This window comes from Pelophylax lessonae (genome assembly GCF_965119305.1).
Source record: "Pelophylax lessonae genome assembly, chromosome: 3".
NCBI lineage: Eukaryota > Metazoa > Chordata > Amphibia > Anura > Ranidae > Pelophylax > Pelophylax lessonae.
In genome coordinates, this window is record NC_138770.1 from 118,824,382 (window position 1) to 118,851,129 (window position 26,748).

At 45.7% G+C, this 26,748-nt stretch overlaps 1 protein-coding gene across 1 annotated transcript in view; it reads right to left on the reverse strand.

The window, feature by feature from the left end:
- MFSD2B (MFSD2 lysolipid transporter B, sphingolipid) overlaps positions 1-26,748 on the reverse strand; it is a 139,942-nt gene that overhangs the window by 102,736 nt on the left and 10,458 nt on the right. The window contains exon 2 of the mRNA XM_082251176.1: positions 2,680-2,802. Coding sequence (XP_082107302.1) covers positions 2,680-2,802 — 123 coding nt within the window. The remainder of the gene's footprint in view (positions 1-2,679; positions 2,803-26,748) is intronic.

Genomic DNA, 26,748 nt, shown 5'->3' on the forward strand with positions numbered 1-26,748 from the left:
TTTTTTGACCGGGCAGTGTATTAGTCTATATAACTGGGCAGAGGCTGCTACAGGTTGATCCACACTTGCCTGCTGAAAAGCCAAGTGTGTGTGTGTGTGTGTGTGTGTGTGTGTGTGTGTGTGTGTGTGTGTGTGTGTGTGTGTGTGTGTGTGTGTGTGTGTGTGTGTGTGTGTGTGTGTGTGTGTGTGTGTGTGTGTGTGTGTGTGTGTGTGTGTGTGTGTGTGTGTGTGTGTGTGTGTGTGTGTGTGTGTGTGTGTGTGTGTGTGTGTGTGTGTGTGTGTGTGTGTGTGTGTGTGTGTGTGTGTGTGTGTGTGTGTGTGTGTGTGTGTGTGTGTGTGTGTGTGTGTGTGTGTGTGTGTGTGTGTGTGTGTGTGTGTGTGTGTGTGTGTGTGTGTGTATATACATCTATACACAGTATCTAACAGAAGTGAGTACACCCCTCACATTTTTGTAAATATTTTATTATATCTTTTCATGTGACAACACTAAAGAAATGACACTTTGCTACAATGTAAAGTAGTGAGTGTACAGCTTGTATAACAGTGTAAATTTGCTGTCCCCTCAAAATAACTCAACACAAAGCCAATAATGTCTAAACTGCTGGCAACAAAAGTGAGTACACCCCATGTGACAATGTGCCCAATTAGCTATTTCTCCCCCCTCCCCCTTCCCCGGTGTCATGTGACTCATTAGTGTTACAAGGTACTCATATTTACAAAAAATGTGAGGGGCGTACTCACTTTTGTGAGATACTGTATATGGCTCGGCACTTTGATCTCCCTGTCGGCACAGTGAAAGATAATTGCATAAACATTTCTCTTATGGCATCTCCCCGCCAGCACACGCAATTATGCTAATGTGCACAAGGTGATTAGAGTGTGCCCAGGCACACTCCGCACATCCTGTGCGTACACCCTATGTAAATAAACGGATGACTGAACATCGGCTAATACTTGTCTACGGACCTCAAGTTGCATCAAAGTCAGACCAAAGTAGTGCAGAGACTACTTTGAAGTCGCACAGATATGATCGGTACTCATTAGAAATCATGGGGTATAACTTATCATGTGACTTTGCAGTCCCAAGTCACAGGACAAGTAGCACAAGTGTGAAACAGACCTAACCTGGCTTTATGTCACTGCTCCAGCACTGCTCCTCTAACTTCCTGGTCTCACAGGAGAAACTAAGAACAGCGGAGCCATAGGTTCATGCTGCTGTCAGTCATACTCCTGTGAGGAGGGAGCAGGGGGGCGTGGCTTAGGAGTGCGCATGCATGGGTACCTTCATAGCACCAGGTTGCTAATAAGGCACCAGAGAAAAGGTAACAGCACTGGTGAGGGACTTCCAAAACACCAGAATAGGGTGCTATCTGTGCAATATTATTGCACAGAGCAGGTAAGTATAACCTTTTTTTAATATTGTTTTTTAAATAGACTTTGGTATCACTTTAACTGCACTGGGAGCTGTCTCTTCTGTCAGGCATGCATGTGTGGATCCCACAGCATGCTGAACAAAACCATAAATCTTTTGGCATATAAAACTGCTCACTATACTCATATTTAATTCTGTTTCAGCGTAGTAATATTTTTTTGTGTGAAAAAAATATTTTTGATATTGCAGAGATACTTCGGTTTCTGAAAACCTATTTACTTTTACGAGTCAGTTTTTTGTGCCAAAACTTTCATGCATAAGACCAGTGCCAGCACAAAGGTCATCTAGAGCCTAGGGCGAACATACCAAACTGCATACACCACCCCCCCTTCAAAAAAAATAAATTAATTGAGCACTAATCTGCATGCTAACCCTCTAAGCTAATTTTCCCCTCCTCCCAGTACAAATCTGCCCCCCCCCCCCCACTGAAATCCCCACTGCTAGCACAAATCTTTGCCCCCCCCCCCTATCCCCCCTCCAAGCTCAATATCTCTCTCACCAAATCCCTAAAGCATAAATCCCCCCATCCCGCCCAAAAAAAGAAAAAAAAATCACCCCTTTTAGCACAAATCATCTACCTCTCAAATTTACCCTCTGAGCACAAATCCTCTCCTCTCTCTCACTCCTATTCCCCTTCCTAAGACAAATTAACCCCTCCCCCCAAAAAAATTTCCCCCTCCTAGCAGAAATCATCCCTACTAGTAGAACCCCCCCCCAAAAAAAAAAAAAAAAAAGAAAATGCCCCCTCCTAGCACAATTTCCCTTTCCCCTCTTCCACATCACCTTCATGTAGCACAAATCCCCCTCTTAGCACAAATCCTTTTCGCCCATGCCCCCTCCCAACACAAATCCCCCCAAATCATCATTCCTAGAACCTCTCCTAATTTTCCCACTCATTTTTCCCTCCTATTCATATCTTCTGCCACCCTCCATCTTGTGGTTCCCCCCCTCCCCCCCACCCTCATGATGATACCACAATGCCCAGGGCAGCCCCCCCTTCTGCCCACCCCTTGTCCTGGGCCTGCCCAAGATAATAGAGCCAAGAAATTTACCATCTATTGCAACCATTGAGTTGTCATTTATTTTTTCATAGGTTAACATCTGATAATACAATAGCCAAGAAGGGCCTGTCTACAGCATTTATGGAGATGTCAGATAGATCAGGATGCTTCAGGCAAAAGTTCATTGGTAATTTGACATTTGAAAATTTACTATAAAACTTAAAGCGTGCCAGAAACGCCACTTACCTGTGCTACATCCAACAGGTAGATCTGCAAGAAGAAAGCAGACGCACTCCCCGCTACTTGATTAGGAGCTCCTCCTATAGCGTAGCAGCACTTGCGTAATACAGACAGTTTCTGTTGTCTCAACTGCAAGAATAAAGGAAATAAACCCATAAAGAGAGTTCTGTGTGGACATTGACCTTAAAGAAAAACTACAATGTTTTTTGGGTGATTTATTTTGTCAAGACATAATAAAAAAATAAGAAAGCATATCCCTGGATTACATGCACATTTCCCTATGTCCTTCCTCTTTGACATGACAACACAGCCTTGAATTCTCAAGCATGTGTTGTCAGCCCTGCCTAGCTAATTTTTTTTTTAATCAGATATTTTTTATTGAGAAATTTTTATCAAAACAACATACAGAAACAAAACCATAACACGTATACACAAATCAAAACAGAGCCAGTACAGAATAATGGATGAAGCCAATAGATACAGGGGAAAAAATAGTCAATATAACATTAAACATCTAGTATGCAGTATAGCAACGCACAGTGTAATGTGGTAACGCAAGTGCAATACAGGGTTCAAAACTTCAATATCGTGTAATGCTGTAACTAGGAGTACCGTGGTGGCATATAAGGTCGCTCAATGCACTCATGTTGACAAGGAATCTCGCCCCATCGTCATCTCCCCACAATAATAATGTGTTAACCAATCACAGGAGAGGACAAATCAGTAACATCCCGGAGGCAATCCACACAATCAGTAGGCACCTTAGAAAGGTATCAGGGCAAAACAAGAGAGCATACATACAGCATGTAGTGCTATGGCTCAAAACAGGAACAAACAAAACCAAAAAGAGGAGACAAAAAACAAAAACAACAACGGACTGCCTAAGGTTAATTCTGCAAAGCATTATAGCTGAGATCAGCAATAATTGAGCCACAGTGCCTCTCCCCCGCACCCACCCATTCAAGCATAGATGGAAAAACACCAACTGCCCACACTCTCAGTACCTAAGAGGCGGTTGCCACTAGGGTTGCCACCTCATCCCTTTAAAACAGGACACATAATAAGTACACAGGTTCTGAGGCTAATATAATGCACATAAGGCACTAAGTGAGTTTAATTACCAACTTAATCGGCCACAGAACCTTTGTAATTAATATGTCTCATGGTTTAAAGGGATGAGGTGGTAGCCCTAGTTGCCACCCCACCTAGGATCCTTTTCGTCACCAAGTGTACAGGAGCTAATCCAGGGACATCCAGCCATGGAGCCCATAGACGTTCAAATTTGAAAGCATTACCCCTATGCTTATAAGTAAGATGTTCTCTAGATAGAATCAGGTTTACCTCTTTCACCCACTTCGCGTGGATGGGAGCTACTGATGAAATCCACTTCCTCGCCAGTAATTTCCTGGCAAGGAATAAAACTCTGTGTGCACACCTGGAGCATATAATTCCTCATCCAACCAACCCAAAAGACAGAGCTTTGGGTTCATAGGAAGAGCAAGATTCCAAATAGTATTCACTGACTGCATAATAGCCGTCCAGTAATGGATCAGTTTAGGACATTTCCAAAGCATGTGCAATAAAGTTCCGGTGTGCACCTTGCATCGAGGAATCCTTCCTATGCCAACTATGCAATTTCTGCGGAGTACGATATGTGAGGTGGAGAATAAACAGTTGAGTGAGTTTTTGGGATGCGGACAGTGATACTGTAGTGGTGTGCCCCTTTATCCAGATGCAGGTGCAAGTCCCTTTAACTCAATTCCCCATAATCCTCTGGGCTCCCAGCATCCCCTGAGTTCCAGGACATGCCCAGGGAGTATAAATGCCAGCTCCGCCCAGCTTCCTGTGCTAAGAGAGATCCTGCCTGATGGGACAGCAGTGACTGGGCAAGTGAGCTGTCCCCAGGTGCTGGGTCCTCATTCAATAAGCCTGGTGTGTGGGCCACCAGCAGTGAGCACAAGAGCACGCGGTATTTATCCAAGCCCCAGTCACTGGAGAGGACTCTGTTACAGTCCATGTGGAGAAGTTGTCCAAGCAGTCGGTTGGTCCTATTTACGGCCCCCAGAGCCTCCTGACCAAAGTCAGCATCAGCAGTGCCTGTGTGAAGTCTGTGCCAGCAGGAAATACCCTCAACTCCCAGTCTGCTGAATGAACGATCAATCTCTGGGAACACGTGAGAATATTCAGATCTTTTCCTATCTGTAAACTGAACTCAGAACACTCTGCTGCCATCTAGTGGCCATTACTAGAACTGCAATATAATTGTTTTCACACGTTTTATGAATATTTCTCCTTTCCTCATATTGCTGTTTTGTACTGCAAACCCCTGTTCACATGATCTCCTGTGTAATCTACGTTCCACATTGTTAAGTAAAGTAGAAATTGCACATCACCACTGGTCTGATCATTGGCTGATACCATTACATAACACTTGGCGTCACAAACAGGATCAGCCATGTCAGTCAGTGGTGAGGGAAGCAGCACTGAGGGTGTCAAACAGTCTGCCATAGCTTCCCTATTACTGGCAGGATTGCTACCACAGCAACTGCCTAAGTACACAGGACCAGATCAGGACTTGGATGACTGGATTAGGAGATTGCGGGGCTTGATCCGGTCATATGGGGTGCCACCCACACAGCAGGCAGATCTGGCCATTAATGCCCTTGAAGGGGAAGCAAGGAAGTTAATTTTGAACCTTCCAGCAGAGGACCAGGATTCCCTAGACAAGATAATCAGCCGCTTGGAAGCAGTGTATACCCAACCGGTTGCATTAGGGGATCTTAGGGCTCGCTTTATCAGTAGAAGGCAGAGAGTGGGAGAATCCATTCCGCAGTACGCTCTGGAACTGCAGGATATAGCAGCCGAGATCCGACGCAATGAGAGGAGGCGAGCAGGACGTGCTGGCTGGAGTGATACAGATGGGTGGCTGAAGGATCAGTTTTTGGATGGACTTCTGTCTGACAAAGTCAGGGAAAAGCTACAAGAAAAGGACAGAAGTAACCCAAACTTAAAATTCCACGAAATTTTAGAAGCAGCTATCCTGTATTCAGAGCCCAGACGTGCCAGTGTGGACGTTCTCATGGCCAGCACAAGGGATAAACCATGTAAACTGCCACAAACTGAACAAATAGCTCCATGGGAGGTGGCCATCCACAAGCTGACAGAAGGAATGGCCCAGCTCCAGACAGAACTTGCCACGCTGAGGCGCGAGCGAGATAATCCAAGGGGGCCAAGGGAGAACATCCCTTCATGGAGAAACCGATCACCGCCCCGCCGGCGACCAAGAAGGGAGAGGTCACCCTCCCCATGTTGGGGCTGTCAACAAAAGGGACATTGCTTGAGGGACTGTCCTGATCAAATACCAAGGGGGCCATTAAACCCAGAGCGCCCCGCCGCTAGGAGTCAAGCAGTGGGGCGGTCCAGCAAAACGACTCCCCAGTCACACACGGAGGACGTGGGGGTCGATTGCCCTGTGGTACATGGGTACTTCGATGGCCAAGAGATCGAGTGTCTCTTCGACACTGGCTCCCAAGTCACTATTCTACCAGAACTTTTGTTCCAGCAATACTTCCCAAAGAAGAAAATTAGTCGAGATACCCCATGGTCCTCACTGACAGCTGCCAACGAACTTCCTATAGAAGTGGTTGGGATTACCTGGATGAAGGTAAAACTGTGGGGACAGGACCTTGGCCAAAAAGGTGTGGTGGTTACACGTGTATCCGGAAAAGGACAGCCGCAGGTGATATTGGGCATGAATATCATCCAGGGGCTGAAGCCCGAGCTGTTGAAACGATGTCCTACCCACCTGGGACCACCTAAAGAAGTTAGAAATCTGCTTCTTACCTTGGCAGCACTAAAGGACAAACACGTGGCCAATGCCCTATCACGGTACCCTTCAGTACAACCACAGTGAGATGTGGATGAAGAGGCTGAAGAAGAAGAAATTCCACTCGTAATGAGGGCTAGACCTAAGAGTCAACCACAGGTGGACCTCATCCATGTGTTGAAAGAATATAACTGGGCGGAAATACAGAAGAATGATCCTGTGATTGCCCCAGTAAGAGAAGCGATGCAGTTACAGCGGTGGCCCAGTAGAAGAGAAAGATTGCGACTGCTGCCAGAGACACAAAAACTGTTGGGTGAATGGTCATGTTTCCTCTTGAGAGATGGCATATTGTATCGCAGAATAATGTTCCCCCATGACTCTTCGGTAACCTGGCAGGTCGTACTGTCACGGGCCAGAGCTAGACAAGTGGCAGAAAGAATTCATGTGGAAGGAGGACATTGGGGTGTCCACAAGACATTCGTCTGGTTCAAAAGGCAAGCCATGTGTGTGGGGCTGTTCCAGTTGATTAATCAGATATCTCAGCACTGTGCGGTATGTTCCGTGACAAAAGGGGCTGAGGCCCAGGTGCCTCCCATGACTTGGAACACGTCTGCCCCATTGGAAGTACTAACAGTTGAATTTCTCACCCTTGACATGTCAGAAGATGGACATCGCTATGTCCTTGTTATGGTGGATCACTTTACTAAGGCTCCGTTCACATGTAGGCGTTTTGGGGCGTTTTTGGGGCGTTTTTCTGCTCTAGGATCAGCTCTCAAAACGCCCAACAAGACAAATCCTATTCATTTCACATCTGAGCGTTTTGAAGCTGTATACAAAACGCCCAACACTCAAAAAAGTACATGAGCTTCTTTTTGGGCAGATTACAGGCGTTTTCCATTGATCTCTATTGAATCTAAAAACGCCTGCACAAAAATCGCGGTAAAAATCGCGGTAAAATCGCGGTAAAAATCGCCGCAAAAATCGCGGTAAAATCGCGGTAAAAAACGCGCGAAAAACGCTACGCTCAGGTGTGAATGTAGCCTAAGTTTGCAGTAACTGTGCCAACTCATGACCAGACTGCAAAGACTGCAGCCCAAGCAGTGTGGAAGCATTTCTGTCTCCCTTATGGCTGCCCTCAGAAGATACATTCAGACCAAGGGCCCTGCTTTGAAAGTGAGTTCTTCCAGGAATGGTGTCACTCCTTAGGTGTCAAAAAGACACATACGACCCCATACCACCCACAGGGTAACGGAGCATGTGAGAGGTTTAATAGTACCCTGATACAGCTGTTGAGAGGCCTGGCCCGTGAGAAACGAACCAGATGGACCCATTACTTGGCTGAAGTGGTTTGGAAGTATAACCATACTGTGCACTCAGCGACAGGTCGCTCTCCTTACCATGTGATGTTCGGCCGTACTCTTGGGGGACCCACAGATCTATGGGGTGTTGTCCCCACTGAAGAAATGGAGTATACTCCAGCATCCTGGATTCAAGAGTGGAGGCGACGCCTGTCAGAAGTCCAACAGTTCGTAAAGGATCGAACCTGGGTGGAACAAGAAGAGTCAGGAACGGAGGTCCATGACCTGAAACCTGGAGACAGGGTCCTGATCCGGCGCAAAGGTGCACATCAGCAGGGTAAGCTACAAACTCCATGGGAGGAAATCCCTGGAGTTGTGTTACGGCAACCCATCCGAGGAGTGCCAGTCTATGACATATAGAAGCAAAATACTCAAGACAGGCCAAGGCGGTTACACCGCAGGCTCCTTAAGCCTATTGAAAGCTACAGGGAGATTCATGGGAGCTCATCTAGAGAGCCAGAACAACAGGTTTCAGAGCCACCAGTAACAACCCCAACAGAGAATCAGTGTTGGCTATTCCCTGTTCCCCCACTGCTACCTGCAAGTCTCTCAGGAGAGATTACAGGTACAGACGATGCCGTACAGCCCAATGATTGCCCAGCTCAGATTCCTACTCCTGCTGTGGAGCCCTCTGACCCACTGTCTACGGAGAGGCCTGAAAGTGAGGATGCACCTTTGCCTGCTCCTGGAGAAGAGCCTGAACCTCAACCCTTGAGATGTTCTCAGAGGCGCAACTTTGGGAAACCACCTGAATGCTTTGCACAAGAGGACTTTGTATGGTCTGTGAACTTGCCTGGGATCGCAAGTTCAAGTGGGGTGGAGTGTAGTGGTGTGCCCCTTTATCCAGATGCAGGTGCAAGTCCCTTTAACTCAATTCCCCATAATCCTCTGGGCTCCCAGCATCCCCTGAGTTCCAGGACATGCCCAGGGAGTATAAATGCCAGCTCCGCCCAGCTTCCTGTGCTCAGAAAGATCCTGCCTGATGGGACAGCAGTGACTGGGCAAGTGAGCTGTCCCCAGGTGCTGAGTCCTCATTCGATAAGCCTGGTGTGTGGGCCTCCAGCAGTGAGCACAAGAGCACGCGGTATTTATCCAAGCCCCAGTCACTGGAGAGGACTCTGTTACAGTCCATGTGGAGAAGTTGTCCAAGCAGTCGGTTGGTCCTATCTACGGCCCCCAGAGCCTCCTGACCAAAGTCAGCATCAGCAGTGCCTGTGTGAAGTCTGTGCCAGCAGGAAATACCCTCAACTCCCAGTCTGCTGAATGAACGATCAATCTCTGGGAACACGTGAGAATATTCAGATCTTTTCCTATCTGTAAACTGAACTCAGAACACTCTGCTGCCATCTAGTGGCCATTACTAGAACTGCAATATAATTGTTTTCACACGTTTTATGAATATTTCTCCTTTCCTCATATTGCTGTTTTGTACTGCAAACCCCTGTTCACATGATCTCCTGTGTAATCTACGTTCCACATTGTTAAGTAAAGTAGAAATTGCACATCACCACTGGTCTGATCATTGGCTGATACCATTACATAACAATACTTTTAGGACATTATCAAGGATACCCGCCCATTCCTCCGCTGTAATAGGACCCAAGTCCTCCGTCCACCCATCTCTACACTTAAAGGTCATTGCCGAGGAGACCTGAGCCATGAACGAAGCATATAGGGAGGAAATCTGACCTTTTTTAATGACCGACTGCACCAATCGCCTAAGTATAATCGGATCGCAAATTTTCCAGGAAGGGTCCTCGGCCTGAGCCATAAGAGCATGTCTCAGCTGTAAGTACTTGAAAAAAAAAGGAAATTGGGGAGACCAAATTCTGCCCCAAGCGTCTGGAAATCTTTAAGCAGCCGTCCCTGATATAATTGCATTATCAATCGCACCCCATACTGGGCCCAGTCAACAGAACCCCCTAGTTTAGCCAGTTCAGGACAATTAGTATTATGCACAATACGGGAATACTTAGAGTAGCCCCCATATCCAAAGTGCTGTTCAGTCCTAAGCCAGAGTCTATCCAGTAGCACCAATGTGGGACACTGAGGGAAGTTGCGCAGATCACCAGCCTCCAAAGACTCCACTAGGTTGCCACTGGCAAGCATTGCAGCAAGGATGTTCCGGATGGGATCAGAGGTATCCTCAAAAAAACATCCTGTAACATGCTGTAATTGGGCAGCTAGATAATAATAGTAGGGATTCGGGACAGCCAGGCTGCCCGAGTCCTTAGCCTCTTGCAGCGTTTCCAACCTAATCCGTGGAAACTGCTTTTTCCAAATTTGAGAGCGGAAGATAGTGTTAAACACCTGAATGGGTATCCAGACAGGCACATTATGCACGACGTAGAGCAACTGTTGGTTCCATATCATTTTAAGCAAATTATACCTCCCTACAACCGATAAGGGCAGTTTGATCCAGCTGGTCGTTTTTTCTTTAAATTTTCTCAGCAACGGGGAGACATTTAACCTAATATAATTGCCTAGATTAGGATGAACAAGTATGCCCATGTATCGAAATTGGTCCACTATTAAAATCTGGGATGCTATTTGAGGTAACGGGGAATCCAATGGGTCCAACGGCAGCAACAACGACTTGTCCCAGTTGATTTGGAAGCCTGAGAAGGACCCAAACCTGCGAATCAGTGCCACTGCCTAGTTTATTTGAAACATATTACATAGAACACAGGCCTCTCCTCATCTCTCCCTCAGCAGTGACATCTCCATAACCCTGTCCCTGTTTACAGAGAGCACAGGAAGTTTATTGGTTTATAAGATTTCTTGGAAAATCAACAGGTATTTTTACACTTAATAAACAGATATAACAAAACGATTTCAGTGCAATATTTAGCAGACCAAAAGGGAGCAAAAAAGAGAAGTTCATTGTCAGAATTGTAGTTGATAAAGTGATATTTGATATAATTTGTCTTATTTTTAGAAAATAATAATTTTATTTTACAGAGGGTGTTTCACTGTGGACCTATTGTAGGCCACAAAATCCATACCACTACATCAAATGTTAAAGGATAAATTCACCTTTTGTAACATCTAACATGTTACACCCATATTCAGGGTGTAACATGTTATGAACGGACCAGCTCCTGATTGCTGGTGCAATGTTTTACAGGCTCCAAACAAAAAAACAAAATAAATGCACATTTTCTTTATCTGCAAAAAAGGTGCATGTATTATTTTTTCTAAAAAGAGAACTTATCCTTTAACTGAAACTGATTCCCCAGTCATCATATTCCATATAGATACAATAAACGGCCTACTTAATTAATTACAATATGGTAATCTGTGGAAAACAATCCTCATTGGTCGACACGTTTCCCATTACTGCTTCATCAGGACGAAGGAGGAAGCGCTGCGGGGTAGGTGGATAGATAAATATATAATTTAGCATTACATCTCATATACAAAAATATTCACACATTTTAATTCAATATACACTGAACAAATTTATAAAAGCAGCCCCATTTTTTTGCGCCCATTTTTCATGAGCTGAACTAAAAGATCTAAGACTTTTCTATGTATACAATAGGCCTATTTCTCTCAAATATTGTTCACAAATCTGTCTAAATCTGTGTTAGTGAGCACTTCTCCTTTGCCGAGATAATCCATCCACCTCACAGGTGTGGCATATCAAGATGCTGATTAGACAGCATGATTATTGCACAGGTGTGCCTTAAGATGGCCATCAATGTTCAATTTTCTTGTACAATTTTCTGTTAGATTTACCAAAAAACACATAATATGAGGTCAAAACTAAACATTTTCAATGGTATCCAATTAGTTAAGGTCTTTGTACTACATAGTTGAAAGTAAATCTAAAGAAAATTGTACAGAAAATTGTAAGAAAATTGTATCTTGTATGGCTAGCCTTAGGCTGGCCACAATAAAAGGCCACTCTAAAATGTGCCGTTTTATCACACAGCGCAATGCCACAGATGTCACAAGTTTTTAGGGAGCGTGCAATTGGCATGCTGACTGCAGGAATGTCCACCAGAGCTGTTGCCTGTGAATTGAATGTTCATTTCTCCACCATAAGCCATCTCCAAAGGCGTTTCAGAGAATTTAGCAGTACATCCAACCAGTCACACAACCGCAGACCACGTGTAACCACACCAGCCCAGGACCTCCACATCCAGCATCTTCACCTCCAAGATCGTCTGAGACCAGCCAACCGGACAGCTGCAGCAACAATCGGTTTGTATAACCAAAGAATTTCTGCACAAACTGTCAGAAACTGTCTCAGGGAAGCTCATCTGCATGCTTGTCATCCTCATTGGGTATTCGACCTGACTGCAGTTTTCTGTCGTAACCGACTTGAGTGGACAAATGCTCCTATTACTCATTGGCGTCTGGCACTTTGGAGAAGTGTTGTCTTCACGGATGAATCCCGGTTTTCACTGTACAGGGCAGATGGCACATTATACCATTGTCTTGCAGGGTTTTTTTTTAAAGGTGCAGTTTGCTACTGTTTTAACATAAACTACAATAAGTGGTGGGGGAGCAGGCAGGAGGGTGTGAATACTTGTGGAGGATTATCAGTGAGCTTTGAGTTGTTAAAAGATAAATTCACCTTTAGTAGCATGTTATGTGTCACACTCGTATTCGTTAACATGTTACTAAAGCACCCACTAGCAACGCAACCCGGTCACACAGTCGTGTCATTCATTCACATGGATCTGTGAATGAATGAACTACCAGCCACCACGTCAGGCGGCTTGTAGTTTTCACTTAACCTGCAACAATTGTGCATTTTACAATTTATGTTACAAAAGTTAACTTATTCTTGAAGGCCCCTAACACACGGGGCAGGCTCAATTGGAGCTCTATACAGATAGCTGCTACATGTCTGCTCCGCTTATGCAGAGTGGACACAGACACAACCCACTCTCCTCTATGGGCGGTTGGATGTAACAGGATTGCCTGTCCATGTATACCTGACCGCCATCTGAACTGATCTGCCATGGGAATGAATTCCCATCTGTCTGTTTTTGGTGGATCGGATGTCGGCAGATGTCAACGGACACATGTCCATTGACACCTGCCACTCCATAGAGGACACTGGAGGGTTTGATCAGGTCCGTCTGAAAAACGGACAGGTGGACCCCATCGATCCGCTAGTGTGAAAGAGACCTAAGGCAAGATTTTCCTGAAACAAAAAATCTTCTTTAATTTTTAGCACCCTCCTAGGTAGGTGCTAGTGAGAGAGTATAATTTTTGGCTCTGTCTGCCTATTAGAAGAGCAGAAGGCAAATCTATGTTGCTTTCTGCCTACCAGAGATCAGGATCTGTGAGTTAGGCCTGCTCATAGTGCTCAGTGTTTTATTCATCTTGTCTAGGGAGTGTTTCACGCTGGTCGAGTGGGGAGGCATATTGGACAGTGGAGGAAATCTGACCAATGGGTACACAGGCTTTGATACAGCCCCAGTAATTGGCACAGACTGATTGTCTCGGTGCATTCTGGGGTGTAGTATAAAAGCCAGGAGCACATGAGCTGCAGGGTCTTTGGCTGGTGAGCAGAGTCCCCGAGTGGGAGGGTGGCGGCTGTCTCCTCCTCTGTAGCAGTGGCATGTAGTCACAGGCGGTCGGCCTGGGGACCGGAACGAAGGAGCTGAACACAGTGGTCCATGAGAGCTGACTGAATGGGTAGAGATACTGGAGACCCTCGAAAAACAGTATCCTGAGTACAGGGGATCGCGTCTGGGGGCCTGACCTGAGGAGGGCCACCCCGGTGTAGGATAGTCAGAAGACGGGTGTCAGTAGGTGGAGTGAAAGGGGGTACTAGGTGTGTGTCCCGAAGATAATTCATTCTAACAAGTCATCTACATGGAAACTTAATCCTAAATTCATCTAAGTGGCAAGGTGAATCAGCAGCCTGGCTGCATCTTCAGACAGGAGTCCTCATCTACTGTGAATAGTTTAAATTGGAGTCTCCCACTCTTCCCTTCTCCCATCTCTAATTTAAATAAAACCACAAAAACAACTACATCTCCTAGACTGTTCATTGACTGAACCATAGAGTAAAGAGTTAAATTGTGCATGCTGCAGTTGCTAACGGTAACCCAGGGGATCCCAAGGTGAATAATCCAGCAGTCCTCAAGGGGTCAGTGCTACAAATTTTTTTTTTTGGGTATGAGGCTAGGGGGTACTTTTTTGGTTCAAGAACAGATCCATTATAGTTGATCGGACCTTCACTAAAGACCAAGAGTCATATAAAGCCCACTGCAACCTTGAAAACCACCACAAAATAACCATAGTGTCATCTTCCCCATTGAGTCCAATGCATTTCACCAAAATGTAGGAAATTTGCTCAAATCACAAGTCATTTGAAATGCTCAATTTTGAATTTTTCCTAATTTTTGGTTATCATCATTTTGGTTGACTTGACGTTTACATTTTTTACAAGCTTGCTCTACCATTTTTTTGTCGTTGTATTATTGTATATATAGAGATTTGTAAATTGGCCACTAAAGAGAGCTATTAGTGACTCAATGCAGTTAAGGTGTGTGTAGATGGGATTTTCTTTGCGTCCGAACTGGTTTTCTCTTTACAAAAGTCAAAGGAATGCAAAGGCAGCTATGTGCAGCTTAGAAGGAGGAGGAAATTCAGAAACTGACTTAAAAAATGTAAGCTGAATACACCTGAAAGCAACTGCATTTGCCCATCCACATCTCTTTCTCTTCATAATTGTTGAGATCATAGGCTTGTGCAGGGGATGTGCGGGGTGGTGTGCCTGGGCACAGCCTAATCCTTCCCATGATTCCCCCTGTCAAAATTTCACCAAAGCCCCCCAACTGGGCTCCTAAAAAATTGTAAAAAAAAAAAAAAAACTACTGACACTGTCCACTGCCCTACTGATACCAAGTCCACTGATTTACTGACACCATTCACTGCCCTATTAACATCGTCCATGTTTTAATATATTTGGGGTGCACACCCTAATGCAAAAGGCTGCGCACACCTATGGTTGAGATAAGATATCGGCCACACATCAGAGGCATAACTAGAACCTTCAGGGCCCCGGTGCAAGAAACCATGAAGGGCCCACCAGAAACCTGGCTGGGGCCCGTCCCCTCAAGCCTGGGGCTCTTCCCACCGATCCTGGGGCCCTTTACTCTCGTTATGGGGCCCTTTCACAAGTTCTGCAGTGGGCCCCCTTCCTGCCACCTTGGGGCCTCCCCACGGTAGTGGAATGTCAGGGCCCGGTTGCAAGTGTGACCTGTGCGATCCTGGAACTTCAATCACTGGTGTCAGTAGTTTTTATTTTTTGGTATTTTAATTGTATTATTTTTTATCATTGTATTTTATTTTTTTTACAATGTCACTGACTATGACTCTGTCCATTCAGAAAAGGAAGGAACTGGTAAATTACATATTTACCGACCCCTTCCTGGTTCTCTATTGTGACACATCCCCTGCAGCAGATGGCAGGAGAGGGAAGGAAACACAGTGGGGAGGGGGCAGCACAGTAGGGGGGGGGGGCAGGGAAGCACACAGGGGCCCAGAGACAGAAGAGCAAAGGTGAACTGGATAGGAGGAGTGGCGGGGGCAGCATACAGAGGAACCAATCTCCTCCATTTTCCTCCTGCAGCTACAGGAGGAAAAATGAGGACAGTGATTTCCCTACATGCTGCCCCCGCCGCCCCTTCTATCTAGGTGTATGGGGGAGCTGCACAGGCCCCCTGGAGCATGTGGCCCGGTTGCAATTGCAACCCCTGCAACCCCTGTAGTTATGCCCCTGCCGCACATGGAGTGCATTGTTTTCAGTGAACCAGCTGAATCATAGACTTGCATTGTTTGAAGTAGCAGTTAGCCCCCATTCACTTTTTTGGTGTATTATCTTTTTCTATAGGAGCACCATAAAGACGCACATACCGCGTATTAAACCGCAAACCAACATAATATATTAAACAGGCAAAAAATTTGGGGGAGCATACCCATGTATTTCCAAAGCTGCTGCAGCTATGAACCAAAAGACATGTATATTAAAAAAGAATAGCGCGCAAATGCAAAGGAAATTACTACCAAATCTGAAGAGAGTCCATAAATAAAAATGGGGGTTTGGTCCCACCATATGGCCATATCGCGCTCAAGCCCACTACTGCGTCAAAGTACCCCATTATCAGTGGGTCCTACACTATCATGAAAAAGAGATGAATCCAGCCTTTCTAACCCATGGAGATAATACTCCTTGCTGGGAAAAATGTGCAAATGCACTACAGGGGACTCCTCCTATATCCACTTGATGGTGGACACTGATTGAGTACAGGTGTATGTGGGGGGTGGGGAGGGCTGCTCAACCTCGATAGTCTGGTCAGACCGAATACATAATAAACAGGCAAAAAATTTGGGGGAGCATACCCATGTATTTCCAAAGCTGCTGCAGCTATGAACCAAAAGACATGTATATTAAAAAAGAATAGCGCGCAAATGCAAAGGAACTGCACATTTTTCCCAGCAAGGAGTATTATCTCCATGGGTTAGAAAGGCTGGATTCATCTCTTTTTCATGATAGTGTAGGACCCACTGATAATGGGGTACTTTGACGCAGTAGTGGGCTTGAGCGCGATATGGCCATATGGTGGGACCAAACCCCCATTTTTATTTATGGACTCTCTTCAGATTTGGTAGTAATTTCCTTTGCATTTGCGCGCTATTCTTTTTTAATATACATGTCTTTTGGTTCATAGCTGCAGCAGCTTTGGAAATACATGGGTATGCTCCCTCAAATTTTTTGCCTGTTTATTATGTATTCGGTCTGACCAGACTATCGAGGTTGAGCAGCCCTCCCCACCCCCCACATACACCTGTACTCAATCAGTGTCCACCATCAAGTGGATATAGGAGGAGTCCCCTGTAGTGCATTTGCACATTTTTCCCAGCAAGGAGTATTATCTCCATGGGTTAGAAAGGCTGGATTCATCTCTTTTTCATGATAGTGTAGGACCCACTGATAATGGGGTACTTTGACGCAGTAGTGGGCTTGAGCGCGATATGGCCATATGGTGGGACCAAACCCCCATTTTTATTTATGGACTCTCTTCAGATTTGGTAGTAATTTCCTTTGCATTTGCGCGCTATTCTTTTTTAATACAACATAATATATTGCAGCTTACTAATTCTTTGATGTGGTGGCTGCATTAGTTTACCTTACCTTGTTTGGCTTTTTTCTTTCTGTTTTCATCTGGTGATCTGGCCAGTAACACACCTCCTGTATTAGAAATGAATGTAAGTTATATCCAAATCAGATTAGCGTCTTAACTGGTCCGACTTCTGACATGCAACTTGTGCTCAGAGGAAATGTTAGCACTGCAAAAAAAAAAGTTTATACCAGACCCGAGTTGCACTCAAGTCGGATCCTGTGCATTAAAATCTGACCGATGTCTGACTGATGTGTGACTGATGTCTGACCGATGTCTGACCAGTGGCAGCTGGTGCTCCATGGGCCGGGAGAGCGGCAGACCGACCGCACCATACACCCCCCTCCGGACCACACCAGGCCGCGCACCATCCCCCCCCTCGCACCACAGTGAGACAGGAAAGGAGAGGACAGACAGAGAGGACGGACAGACAGAGAGGACAGACGGACAGACAGGACCCCCCCCCCCACGAGGACGGATGGACAGCAGCAGCAGGTGGATGCAGCAGCAGGTGGCGGCGGCTTCTTCCCCCTGTCTTCTGCGTCTCCTCCCTCCTCCTCCATGCCCAATGGCATGGCTTCTCCTTTCGACCAATTGGGAAATGGGTCTGAAAACCCACTTCCTGATTGGCCAGGAGGAGGATCCGTGTGACAATAGCAAATTTTCATTCGCTATTGTCACATAACTGGGTGGGCTCTGGGCGCACTGCTCTGCGCCCCGAGCCCACCCTTTTTTTTTTAGCCTGTGGCTCTAGTCACATGGTAAAAAAAAAAGAAAGCCCCATTGAACTCCATGCGTCCGGCGCTCCGCATGAAGATTAGGGGGCCGGAAGCATGGATAGGGGGGGCGGCGCCCCTGCGCCCTATATGACCAGCCGCCACTGTGTCTGACCAATGTGTGACTGATGTCTGACCAATGTCTGACTGATGATGTGTGACCGATGTCTGGCCGATGTTGTAGGGCAAAGTCGGATGGGAGGGAGGGAATTTCATGTTGAAGCAGTGTGAACTGGGCTTTATAAGCAGTTACAGCAATTTCCTTTTTCCTTTTGAGGCTGGGTTCACACTAATGCAAATTGGATTCCGGTTTCCCTGCATCCAATTTGCGTGACAGGAGAGTGCGACTGGCTCTCAATAGAGCCGGTTCACACATCTCCGGGGTGGTCACAGAGCGCATTGCACAAGGGTCCTGTGCGTCTTTGGCTCTGTTTCAGGTCTGAATTCAGGCAAGAATTCGGGTCTGATGTGTCTCTGAAATGGAGAACAGGGATGCCCCGGACCTCTGTGAGCCGTATCCACACACAGTGTGAACCCAGTCTGAGATAAAGATTTTACAAAAATAAATAAAAGCTGACCATTGTAAGCACCCCATGTCAGTGGTAAATGGTTTGCTTCAGTCCTCTAACTGTTATATCTGCATGACAAGCTTGTTCTGTTGAAAAACAGCAGACTTACCAGATCACCATGTGAAAATTAAGAAAAGAAAGCCAAAAGAAGACTAATGCAGCCATCACATCTAGGAATTGGTAAGCTGCAATATATTAATACACGGGTTTAATAGCAAAAATGCCCCAGTCTGCTTTAAAAGTATGTCATATACCTTTTCAAGCTGCAGGCATTGAGCTGGAGGCACCTGAACACTGAAATGTGAACAGGGACTATGACGATTTTCCTTGTTTCACAGCAAGTCAGAACCGATAAACAAAAATTCTTACGAAAATTCTCGTACGAAAAAGGCTTTTTTTTTTATTTGTTTGTTTCTGGTCATGCGCAGTCTTTCTTTTCTGATTTTTCTTGTACAAAAATCTACGAAAACAGTACACATTAAACGACAATCGTTAAGCTTTTTTCTGTCAGAGAAAATTCAGAATCGGCTGTGGAAAGTTGTGTACACGCTATACAAAAATTGTACAAAAATTCTTTGGACGAAAATGTTCGCCTGATTTTCTTAAGGCCGTACACACGATATGAAAATCGGAAGTAAAATTTCGTCCGGCGAACGATCTGCCGATTTTCGGATTGTTAGTATGGTGCATTCGACAGCCGATTACAAATTTTCGGACGTCAAAAACTGGATGCGCAGGCTACAAAATGGTTTTCGTACGTCAACACAATGTCCGATTTTCATTTAATTAGTACAGTTTTCTTCCGAAAAAAATCGTAAGAGCATGACTAGGCATGCTCAGAAACAAAAGAACACATACAAAACAATTGAACACATGACACCACTTGTGAAGTTGAATTCTGTCATACGGGAATTTTTGTATGAAAGTAAGCTCTTCACTTTCCATCAGTGGCGGCTTGTGCTCAAAATTTTTGGAGGGGCGCAAACAGAAAAACGAGTGACCAGCATGCCCCCAATCAATGCAGAGTGCCACAGCGTGCCCCCAATCAATGCAGAATGCCACAGCATGCCCCCAATCAATGCAGAATGCCACAGCATGCCCCCAATCAATGCAGAGTGCCACAGCATGCCCCCATCAATGCAGAGTGCCACAGCATGCCCCCATCAATGCAGAGTGCCACAGCATGCCCCCATCAATGCAGAGTGCCACAGCATGCCCCATCAATGCAGAATGCCACAGCATGCCTCCAATCAATGCAGAATGCCACAGCATGCCCCCCAATCAATGCAGAATGCCACAGCATGCCCCCGATCAATGTAGAATGCCACAGCATGCCCCCAATCAATGCAGAGCGCCACAGCATGCCCCCAATCAATGCAGAGTGCAACAGCATGCCCCCAATCAATGCAGAGCACCACAGCATGCCCCCAATCAATGCAGAGCGCCACAGCATGCCCCCATCAATGCAGAGCGCTACAGCATGCCCCCAATCAATGCAGAGCGCCACAGCATGCCCCCAATCAATGCAGAGCGCCACAGCATGCCCCCATCAATGCAGAGCGCCACAGCATGCCCCCAATCAATGCAGCGCGCCACAGCATGCCCCCAATCAATGCAGCATGCCCCCAACGAGGTCAGCAGGGATGTCCTGAATCATGATTGGTCCAGGCTGGAGTCTGGACCAATCATGATCCAGGACATCACAAAAGGGGGAGTGTCGGAGCGCAGTGCTCTGTGCCCAGATGACCCCCCAGAAGGCAGCCAAACGGTGCCTCTGCCGGGTGTAAACCCCCCCCCCCCATAGCCACCAATGAGTCCAGCGCCCCTAGTGGGCTAAAAATTGAATTTTTAATTTTTTTTTCCAATCTTTTTTTTTTCTTTTTATTTTTTTTGGGGGGGGGGCGCCCCCTATCGCCCCCTATCGGCCGGCCGCCACTGCTTTCCATATGAGACTAGCATGCAACAAAAAACGGACGCAAGATCGTTCCATAATCTGATCGTATGTACGAGGCTTTATAGTGTGTAGTAACCTTAAGGCCTCCTTCAGACAAACAGTTACAAGCATATACTGGATCTCAGTGGAAAGAATCAGTAGATTCTTGTAGCTATGATGTCAGGTATATGGGACTGTACAAAGTAATGACAGGCTGCGAAGAGTCTTGGCTTTTTACATGTATCTGCACAATCAGTGGTTACCTGCGGTTAGGGATGGATGAGCATCCCTGGACACAGACAGATGCATCCAGGCTGGGACCTAACACAACTTTATGAAACAGCGTTTGTTATAACTGCCTGGAGGACAGAACAGAGACTGAGTGACTGGTAACCTTTTCTAGTTCCAGGTTCACTTTCAGTCATACATAAAAAATAGTAGCAGGAAATTGCAACACTGTACTTAGAAGCATTGGGCACATGCTGTATCACTGATTTTTACTGAAAGAGTAGCATCCATTTCTTTCTTAGATACAAAATCTGAGGTACATTATGATTCTACATGGGCACAGCAGCCCATTCCTGAGAGGAACTTTACTCTTTGATTGCTTGTTAAAAGACCCCCCTGGTTGCCAGTTCATTTAGCCAGCTGTCAGATAGGGGCCCACAAATGCAGCTTTGCTCTAAAAGTTCCACAACATTATCAGGTTTCATTTCACCCATGGCAGGGCCAGATTAAGAGCATCATGGGCTTGGTGCTGAGGATTTTGAAGGGCCTTAAGGGCTGTGCCTTGGCATGCACCCAGAGGAGGAAGGGTGCAGCCATGCATGCCTAATTCAACATGGGATGCTGTCTCTGAAGCCCATAAACACATCCATGCATCGGCAACTGTCCCTCCTTGTCCGGCCTTCGTGCTGTGTGGGGAGGTTCTGAGGGAGCTGCCTGGGGAAGCGAGCATAGAAGCCAGACTTCTGTGTTTACAAGTGACAGAAGAGCGGTAACAGTGAATATATATGGCCAACCCGGGCCTATATAAAGGTAGGGGCCTGGAGCTGCAGCTCCAATAGCCCCTACGTCAATCTGGCCCTGACCCATGGTTCCAGGTTCAGGCCCTGGGAAGAGAGCATTCCACACCTGAGGCGCATGTGATACAGTGTCAGGACCCGGACCTGATCCCAGGACTTCTGCTGCGCCTGACAGTAACTCTTTTCGCTGAGCCACCTGAGATGCTGGAGAGCTCCCTGCCTGATTGCTTAGACCACCCTTTTTCACCCAGGGTGCCTTGAGGTTCCTTCAGGGGTGCCTTGGCAAAATGTCTAAAAATTGCCCAAAATGTATACAAGCCAGTGGGTGGATGAAGCCTGCCTTTTAGTTACACAAAGCCACAGGTTTTCATTGTGCACCATTTCAACCTATCAGGCATCGACATCCTAACAACTAGTGATGTCATCAGTGTTGATGAGAAGGGTGTTAATCGCCTGCACAGCATGCTTGTTTGACCCTCCCCTGCCCCTCTCCCTCAACACTGGGATCACATTAGCTGAGTGATAGAGAGAAACTGAGGGAGAGGAGAAACACTAGAATACTACTCGGTACTAATGTGCAAATGTGTATTTACTTTGTAAGAATAAATCACCTATTTTTTTGGGTGTCCTACGTGTGTCGATGCTGCCGCATTATGTAAAACTATTGGAAACGTTTTTTTACATGTTAGAATGAGATGTCTTGAGACTGTTCATAATTTTAAAGGGTGCCTTAAGATTGTCCATAATTGTAAAGGGTGCCTTGACTGAAAAAAGGTTGAGAAACACTGACTTAGACAACCTTGCCTTATGTTTTAAATCTGGAACTCTTTGCTCCTCCCATGAACTTCCTGATTTAAGCCTCGTCTCTGCACTTTCTGTTTGCCAGATTATTGTGCTCTTCCCAGCCAATATCTCGCTCTTGTCACTCCTACTATCATCCGTATCTTCGCTACTACTCATTACTAACCTCTGGCTTGTTCCTTAACTACTGTTCTGCTTGATCCCAACCTGCAGCCACTTGTTATTGACCTTTGGCTTGCTTACTGACTACACTTCTGCTTGATCACCTACCTGCTATATCTGCTACTGGACCTCCTGCTGGGGTGATCCTGAGGACCACTATCAACAGTAGTACTAACAGTCACGCAGCAAAACCCATCTCTACCATCAGGAGCTCTGGTGAGCACCAGTTAGTCAGAACTTAGACTCCACACTTAGAGTGAGCCCTCGTCATCCACCAGGAAGCCCTGCTTGTTCATATATCCTGCTGGTCTGTGGGGGACTCTTTACTGTTATAGCTACTAGTCTCCAAGCCTGACCCCTGAGTGTGACAGGCAGAGGCCCGGGGGGGCACGGCATTCGTGCCAGAGGAACCTTACTGGACTGACCCACCATCACCCAACCACTGAACCTGCCTCAAACCAGCTAATTCAGATTGTTCCACAGGTATTGGATGTCACCACGTTATTTCCAACTGCCGACATCCATACAAAAAAACTAAGCTTACATGCTGTTATCCTCACATACAAAAAAAAAAAAAAAAAACATTTACAAGGTCTTGCTTTTATGCTTCCTTACTGAACATTAAAAAAAAAAAAGAATTTACAAAATTCTGACATCATGAACTTAAAAAGGTTTAGTCCGCAAAAATATGTTAAAGTTATTTGTAAAGGTTCGTTTTCTTTTTGTTTCAAAATAACAAACATGTTATACTTACCTGCTAATGGCTCCTCCTCTTCATCGGGTGCCCCCATGGAGTGCCATTTTCCATGGGGGCACCCGCAGAACTGACGCTTAAAAACGTCTGTTTTTACATTGTCAAATGGTCAGAAATGTACCACCATTGCAAACACTTGTAAACCAAACATTTATAAATGCGAGTTACCGCGTTTAGATGTGTTTGCACGCTGTTACAAGCATTTTCCGTTTTAAATGCCAATAAACTTCTATCTGAACGCATTTTTTCCTTGCAAAAAAATGCCACTAAACTCAACTGCCTGTAAATGACTATAAACGTCACAGTGTACATGGACAGATAAGATAACAGAGGAGAGTTCAGGGGCTGCAAAAAAAAAAAAAAAACGCCCAACTGCGCCTAAACGTCCGTTTATCAGCAGCAGTGTACAGGCCTAATGGCCATACACACTATAAGATTTTCTGAAGACTTTTTCCTTTAGACTTACCAAAACTATATAATATTAGGTCAAACCTAAACACTTTTTAACCACTTTACCACCGGAGGATTTTGCTGTCTTACGTCTGGGCCACTTTTTGCGATTCGGCACTGTGCGACTTTAACTTACAATTGCGCGGTCATGCAACGCCGTACCCAAATGAAATTTAGGTCTTTTTTTCCCACAAATAGAGCTTTCTTTTGGTGGTATTTGATCACCTGTGCGATTTTTACTTTTTGCGCTATAAACAAAAAAAGAGCGACAATTTTGAAAAAATAACAATATTTTTCACATTTTTTTTATATGAAATTCCCCCCCCCCCCCCAAAAAAAAAAAAAGTAAAAATCTATATTTTCCATCATTTTAGGCCAATTTGTTTTCTGCTACATATTTTTGGTAAAAAAAATCGCAATAAGCATATTTTGATTGCTTTGCGCAAAAGTTATTGCGTTTACTAACTAAGGGAAAGATTTCTGTCGTTTTTGGTGTTTTTTTTTTTTTAACGAGTAATGGCGGCGATCTGCGATTTTTTTTGCGGGACTGTGACATTGCGGCAGACAGATCGGACCCTTGACAGACATTTTTGACACTTTTGGGGGTACCAGTGACATTACTACAGTAATCAGTGCAATAAATATGCACTGTTACTGTAAAAATGACACTGGCAGGGAAGGGGTTAATTTTAATGGAGAGGGAGGGGTGACTGACGTGTGTGGGGGGAGGTGACTGAGTGACACAGGGACAGATCGCAGGTTCAGCTATGCTGAACCCTGCAATCTGACCCTCTGACCCTGCCTGTCACTTAGGAGATCCGCCCGCTCTGTTTATACAAGCGGGCGGATCTCCAGACTCGATTCCCCGACGATCGGGGAAGAGCAGCGGCGATCGCCGCCGCTCCTCCCCTGGCCCGACTCCCGCTGTGACTGAATACAGCGGGAGCGAGCCTCCGGCGAGAAAGGGGAGTGTCTGGCGACGTAGGTCTACGTCGTCAGACCTACAAGAGCCACTTTGCTGCAGTAGAGCTCTAGTGAGCAGCGGTAAAGTGGTTAATTTGTATGCAATCTGGCAGGCTCTTGCACTACATAGGTAAATCTGAAGGAAATCTAACCACAAAAGTTGGATAGTGTGTATCCAGCTTAAGGCTGGGTTCACACATATGCGGCCACGGGTTCATGCCTGAGGTCCGGTTTGTCCCTGTTCACCAGTTCAGGAGTGAATCAGGTCCCTATTTTAGCCTGAATTCACACCTGAATTGTACCAGAAGACGCACCGGACCTTTTTCCAATCCGGACTGTGGCCACCTCGGACCTGTGTGAACTGTCTCCATTGAGAGCCGGTCACACTCGCATGTCATGCGAATTGGATGCGAGGAAACCCGCATCCAACTCGCATATGTGTAAACCCAGCCTAAAAGCTTCACCGAAGCTCGTTGAAGCTCCGCAAGTTCTTTGTCAAATCTTGCTGTTCACACTTCTCTTATGCAAGCTGAAGCCCATAGGAAACAGACCTTAGACCAGGGGTCTTCAAACTATGGCCCTCCAGTTGTTTAGGAACTACAATTCCCATCATGCCTAGTCATGTCAGAATTTACAATGCCTCATGGGATGTGTAGTTCCACAATAGCTTGAGGGTCGTAGTTTGAAGACCCCTGCCTTAGACAGTTGTCACCAGAACAGGTATGACCATTGGAAGATTTATCCTCACCTCCTATTTCCAGTGAAAACTAACATTTCAGGTTTTCTATTATCCTGGTCCCCAATGGGGACACAAATCTATCAGGATCTCTGTCCACTCCTTCCAAAACTAAAGAGAAAAGTTTTGGCTGGAGATACACTTTCATTTTTCTCAGCACTGACACATGTAGCCTCATACTTCACACGTGTTTTTACATAAACTGTCCGTGCAGCTGGAAATGGTCTCATACAGTTTATCGGTCGTCCCCATGAAGATCTGAGTGGTTAAATGACTGAAATAGACAAGCAGGATCCTTCAGTGTGTTAGGCTGCAGCTGTCAGATAAGAGAAGATCTGGAGTTATCTGCAGCAGTGCATTTCCCAGAATCCTCGGCTGTGGGTCTTACTAAGCAAACTCACATCCGTCCTGCAGGCTTTCCATCCACCGCTCTGAAATGTTACACTGTCAACATAACTGTGCAAGCTGTCATTCCTACTGAAATGCTAAACAAGAGGCATTACAAAGCCCAGGACTATATAAAGGGTACAAACCTGGAAAGTGACAGGAGGGAGCAAAAAGGAAATGACCTACCCACTGAGCTACCTATGTAATTTATTTACAAAATTCCTCTTTTTATATTAACAGTCTACTGCACTTTCTGCAAACATGCCAAAAATGCGCTAAAATGCGTGGCGTGCTTGCGGTTTAATTATAACCTAATGGCACCCCAAATGTGGGTAGCAATCACGCATTTTGCCACGTGTTTTCCTGTGCAACAAAAATGCACTAAACATGCCCAATGCAAAACTCATTTGGCTCATGTTCACAATTTGGTACATGAGCTTCTTTAGCGCATTTTGGAGCGGAGGGAAACCCTTTCAATTAAATGGTGCCGCTCCAAAAATGTTCTTAAAAAAAAACATGAAAATGCAACACAGTAGAGTCACTTAATTGTGAACATGTTCTCCCTGTGCCTGTGTGGGTTTCCACTGGGTACTCCGGTTTCCTCCCACACTCCAAAGACATGATGATAGGTTAACTGGCTCCTGTCTAAATTGGCCATAGTATCTAAATGTATGTATGTATGTGAGTTAGGGACCTTAGATTGTAAGCTCCATGAGAGCAGGGACTGATGTAAATGTACAATATGTAAGTAAAGTGCTGCATAATTCAACGGCGCTACCTGAAATAAATAAACGGGCCTTAGGGCTCATTTATGGCGCTTTTCCACTGCATGGAACCGAACGGTTCGGCACGCTTTTGTGCTTTTCCACTGCTGGTACCGCATGGTATAGTGTAGGAACGGTTCGGTACGGTACGGCGGTGCTTTTCCACTGCATGGAACCGAACGGTACGGCACGGGACGGCTCTGAAAAAACAGTACCTACTCGATTGTGGTTCCAACAGGTACCAAACTGGTACCATATCCCACAATCCTTTGCATGCAGTCACTACTAGCCACTGATTGGTCAGAGAATCCCGCCCACCCCGTTGTTATCCCACCCACTTAACTTTAGTACTACTTTAGTGGAAAAGCAAACCATACCGTACCGTACCGAACCGTTCCAACACCGTACCATGCGGTACC